General features: G+C 33.9%; 1 protein-coding gene across 1 annotated transcript in view; it reads left to right on the top strand.

The window, feature by feature from the left end:
- Positions 1-4,409, top strand: part of LOC106457634 (tachykinin-like peptides receptor 86C) — a 52,761-nt gene extending 48,352 nt beyond the window's left edge. The window contains exon 5 of the mRNA XM_013917072.2: positions 4,184-4,409. Coding sequence (XP_013772526.2) covers positions 4,184-4,409 — 226 coding nt within the window. The remainder of the gene's footprint in view (positions 1-4,183) is intronic.
- Positions 4,410-6,010: the final 1,601 nt, after the last annotated feature.

Here is a 6,010-nt window from a genome sequence, read left to right as displayed (position 1 = left end):
CTTTCATTTTTTTCTGAAAAGGTGGTGTCTATTTACTTGTGACCACGCTGTGTATATACATAAACACACAATATTGCTTAAATGCTTTTAAATTTAGTGGGGTAATAGCCAAATGGTATATATGTTATAGTTTGTTTACTCATCAAATAGTGTGAGACTCCTTGAGGGACAAATAAATAATTTAGTTTCTTATGTTTTTGGCCAAGCAGAGCAGAAACGGTATCATAATTCAAAGTGAGGTAAAATAAACATCTGTGGATACATAAAGAGTTATGAAACGCAAATGACTCGACACGATATATGATTCTAAAGTCTTCACTACTGGGTCATTGGATGCAGATAGATTATAGATAAATACATATACATGTATATTTATATCGCCAGCCTTACTGATTGATTCAGTGTGGAAAAGTGGTTGTGTGTGAAATGGATTTATTGATAACAATATTACTTAGAGTAGAACTGCCGATAAAAAAGAACGATGCGATATTATATAGATTCTTCAACCTACCGTTTTCTTTCTTGAGAATTCACAGAAAACTTTTATATCAATAGTGCACAAGGTGGTTAATTTTCCTTTCCCTTTGCTGGAAACAAATAACAAAATGTACTTAAATCGAAAGAAAATATTAGTACAAGGCCTCCAATGATGTTGTTGTCCAAATACGGAAACGATATTCTTCTAAGAATGTACTATGTGTACACCCGGTGTATAAATAATAAATACAATTAGTGACAGTTTAATAAACAAGTTAACAGAGAGATACTTATCCAAAGATTCTCTTACCTTCGCATCTATCATAGAATTTCAAATATAATGTTTGTTATTTCCTTAGAAGTAAATATTTACGTTTAATCAAGTTACAGAATCCAATAAGGTTTATAAATACACAGTTCAATAGCCATTTTTATTTGTGTTTTAAGCACCAGTTTCCGACAAGCGAAAGTTTAGTAAACTGCTTTATCTGTCTCCATTCTAAGTTCTAGGTTCGATATAAAAACAAGGAATATTGTTCTAACTCATTAAGCATGAATTAGGCCATAAACAGAGAATGTTCATTAAATAGCAATTAAATTAACGGATACTATTAATCTGATAGAGCTTTTATCGTTTTTTTTTTTATTAATTCATTTTCTTTACCAGAAATTGAAATAAACACCTGCATCTGTTGGAGTCATTAAACTCCTATTAAGAATTTCTTAATTCATTAAATAATGTCAGAATCAGATAAGTCCAAATTAGTTTTTCGTATTTTCTTTCGGGAAATTTATCTAATTGGATTTTTTTGGATCAATTAAGTCAAAAAAAAAATCAGATTTTTTTATTAAAGGTATGCTTTATTCCTCAAGCTTTATAGCTTGGTAAATGTCTGATTTAATAATGAAATTCTCCAGAGAAATATCGCCTTAGATTTTCTGCCAAGAATTTGCCACTAAAGAGCCGTAGGACCAAGAAAACTCAGATATTAAAATGACTTAATAAGGCTCCGCTTTCTCGCAGCTACTAATTTATTTTTAGTATATTTTCTGCCGTTTGAGGATGGTGTCTTGTGATCTGACAGCTATTTATATTTCTTTTCTGGAAAGTAGCATGAAAATTGTCTATCAGGTTGAATTCCATCTTGGAGATTATTTTTTATGTTATGAAATATAATTCGTAATAAATAATATTCTAGTTAATTAACTATTAAAGCTGAGCATACGTTATATTTAAATAGAAAACAATCATGCTAAATCATATAATATAGTAAATAAATTTCATCATATCACAGTTTTACACAATTAAAAGGTATGCAGATATGTTTCCTAGCTTACATGTGTTGAATATTTAGCTCAGGATCTCCCCCTAAACCGTAAGCGAAGTAATGCTTTTTTTGGGTTGTAGGGTAAGAAACAAGAAATTCCGATAATTGTTTCTGGGAGTTTATTCATACATCGTTGTAAGTTTCAGAATCTGCTGTATCCATGTGATGGTAACGTATTTCAATCTGGAGTTATGAGCAATCAAAGAAACACTGAGTTTCGGAGTAGCTGCACCACCTCACACATTAATCGATCATCTCCTATTTTGAAAGCCTGATATGGCCTGGTGGTTAGAACTCTGGCTCGTACTCCGCTGGTTGCGAGTTCGAATCCGTTACCGAAAACGCCCTACTTTTCAGCCGTGGGGCGTTACAAAGTGACAGTCAATGCCCAAGAGCTACACTACTTTTGTTGTCAGTACCAAACTTTTTTTTTTTTTGAGTGCCGTCGCAGTATCTTTGAGCTTGATAGATGAATTTGTTGTAACATGGGCTATCAAAAAGTCCATCGTGATCGCATTCACAATGGTTGCAGGTCGAACATCTTTGAACCTTGCACATTGCGAAGAGTAACAAAGTTCCAGTCATGGTCAACGATGCTGGGAGCTATCTGCTGAAGATCTATTAGGATGTGATCTGAAAAACATATGCAGCAAGGGTGAAGAAGAACAAGGTCCATGTAGTGGATCAGTTGATTATTATTATAACAAGGACTACTGTCATGAACTATGAGTCTGCTGATGATGTGACCAGTCATAACTCTGTCAATGTCTGTTGGATTTAGAAGCTGTAAAGTTTAATCGTCATATCTCATCGTATGCCGCATTTTTTTTAAAGCTTTACTAAAATCGAATAAATTAAGATTTTTTTTTACGTCCGATACCTGTCACCGAGGCGTCTTTGGTTGAGAAGGATGTGTTAATACCACTCTTGCATCTTTGGTTGAGAAGGAGATCATGTTTTAATATCACTCCTGCGTCTTTGTTTGAGAAGGATGTGTTAATATCACTCTTGCATCTTTGGTTGAGAAGTAGATCATGTTTTGATATCACTCCTGCGTCTTTGTTTGAGAAGGATGTGTTAATATCACTCTTGCATCTTTGGTTGAGAAGGAGATCATGTGTTAATATCACTCCTGCGTCTTTGGATGAGAAGGATGTGTTAATATTATTACTGCGTCTTTGGATGAGAAGGATGTGTTAATATCACTCCTGCAACTTTGGTTGAGAAGGAGTTCATGTGTTAATACCACTACTGCGTCTTTGGTTGAGAAGGATGTGTTAATATCACTCTTGCATCTTTGGTTGAGAAGGAGATCATGTGTTGATATCACGACTTCGTCTTTGGTTGAGAAGGAGATCATGTGTTGATATCACTACTACGTCTTTGGTTGAGAAGGAGATAATGTGTTGATATCACTACTGCGTCTTTGGTTGAGAAGGAGATCATGTGTTAATATCCTTACTGCGTCTTTGGTTGAGAAGGATGTGATAATATCACTCCTGCGTCTTTGGTTGAGCCAAAATACATTAGTTGATATAACCATATAAAAAAATATGTACCATTTAGAAACAAAGAAGGATTGGGCATGGCCTTGCAGTAACCGTGCACAGACTGCGAATCCGAGAATTCAGGGTTCGCGTTCTGTTGCTACTGGAATGCGCTGCGCACTAACTATGACAGTCAAATCCCTCTATTTAGTCATATAAAAATTGTCCGAGAGTTGAAGGTGGGTGCTGTTCCCTCTAGTCTATCAGCTCAAAATTAGGGACGGCTATCACAGATAGCCCCTTGTATAGTTTTTCATGAAAATTCCGAAACACAAAACAGATACAAACAAAATCTCTTAGACGTTGTAATCCATAAAGCTTGTAAACATGAAGAAGCACGCGACAAACTGTTTGCGTAGGGAATACGCATTAAGAAAGTTTTACAGTCGAATGAATGTTGCGACTTTAGGGTATACTTACTTTACTTTAACTAGCTGTGTCTTAATATTTAGAACATTAAATCTATATTAAAAATAAATCACTTTCAGTTTCTGCAAAGTTCAAGTAAGATGATAGACGTTGTCAAACTTTAAGTGTTGTATAATTGATACACATTACCATTACAACATTACCATTTAGTGTTCGTGTTCTCATCTGGACTCCACAAAACAATTCTACTATGAATGAATAACCTAGCACCCTGTTTTCTAAAGGTAGAATTTACAGATAATATTTATAAATATTTGAATTACGTTTTGGTAAAATTTATCTCCTACTTATAATATTATTTATAAAGCTAGAAAAATCTCCACGAATTTGAAATTTTATACAACGTAATTTGATTAACAAATAACATTTTAACTTTTGTCTTCATTGCTTTTCTGGATTTAGATTTCGGATGTACTTCAAGATAGCCATGAGTTGTTGTAGATTGAAAGGAAACAAGGACTCCGTCCATCGATGGACTAGAGGTGAACACCAAGTCCAGGAAGTTTGTTTACACGATAACCGCTCACCAACTTTAAGGACGACCTTTAGTTCTACTAAAAGTCGCCGTTGGTCTATTCTAGATCGTCACAACTCAGTCAGACAACCTCACCAAGAATATCATTTCTGAGTGCATATATTATGTTACCAAATAGAACTGAGATACTTTTTTTGTGTTTGGGTACAGTGTTTATGATTGAGACCGTAATAAAACTGGAATAAATTATATATATATATATATACAGTCGGTACATCAATAAGTTTTATGTCAGCAAAAACTACTAATTGTGTCAAAGTTAAAGAGGCCATTAAGGTTCAATGTTATCACGTACGTGTTTAGATATGTAGGTTTGATCATTAAGCTAAGTGTTATCACATATATGTTTAGATGTGTAGGTTTGGTCATTATGGTTCGGTGTTATAACATACATGCTTCAATATGAATGTTTGATAATTAAGGTTTAGTGTTATCACATATATATGTTTAGAAATGTGGGTTTAATCACTACGTTTTGATATTATCACATACATGCTTCGATATGTAGGTTTAATCATTACGTTTCAGTGTTATCACCGTAGCTGTGCGCTCTACCTTTTCAATGGAGCGCCACTATCGCTAACGTTACAGCAAGAAAAATAAAGCGGCGCTACAACTGTCGCTATATATTTATAAATATAGCTGCGCTACCGTTACCGCTACCTTTGAAACTGACATTTTTCATTGTTAATGTAAGAATGAAAAACGCAAATCTATTGGTAAATGGTAATAATGTATTACTACAATAACATAATACAGACTTCTCAGAACAGCCTATCCATATTTATGAATGATGAGAGGTAAGCAGCTAACAGCCGTACATCCTTCGATACATTCAATGATAGTACTTAAAGGACAGAAAGTAAAAAAAAAATGAATAGGATGACAGTAATAATAATAAACGAACTAATAAGTTCACGACACGAACTGCATCACGTAACACGTTTAATTGTTTTTCGTAAGCAAAATGCTTTTTGTTTGTTTAAAAATAAGCACAAAGCTACACAGTGGGCTATCTGTACGCTGCCCACCACCGGTGTCGATACCCGGTTTCCAACATTCTAAGTCTGCAGATATACCGCTGTGCCATTGGGGGAAGGGCAAGCAAAATGCACTGTAAATATAATTATATACAATATATTATACTAAATGCAATATACAAAATTATATAATACTACCATATGTTATAATAAATATATATTATTTTATTAATAATAATACATAATGTATATTATAAATCACGATTTATAATAATATATATGTCTGGGATTTTCTTATCTAATTATCCGAGCCCCCCCCCCCCTCAGTGGCACAGCGGAATGTCTGCTGACTTACAATGCTAGAAATCGAGATTTGATACCCTTGGTGGGCAGAGCACAGATACAAACAAACAAACAAGTATCCGACATGAAATGTAAACTATCTGGCTCATACCTGCTAAAACTGTTCAGCTCATGAATTTAATAAAACATTTAACAATTCTTCTAAACTAAAAAACTAAATTAATAAACCTTCCAAGTTGATATTAAATTAAACTGAACATGTAAACAGTAAATATTAAATATAATAATATTATAAATAAATACAAAGAACGCTTTAGGTACATGTATTAAATATTACGTAGTATTAAGTCACGGATAGCTGACAAGCCATCGCTGCAGATCGAATCAGCTGAATATGGTTCAGTGTTATCA

Source organism: Limulus polyphemus, unplaced genomic scaffold (genome assembly GCF_000517525.1).
Source record: "Limulus polyphemus unplaced genomic scaffold, Limulus_polyphemus-2.1.2 Scaffold18, whole genome shotgun sequence".
In the NCBI taxonomy this organism is placed as follows: domain Eukaryota; kingdom Metazoa; phylum Arthropoda; class Merostomata; order Xiphosura; family Limulidae; genus Limulus; species Limulus polyphemus.
Note: the sequence above shows the minus strand (reverse complement) of the source record. Positions and strands in the feature narration are given on the sequence as shown.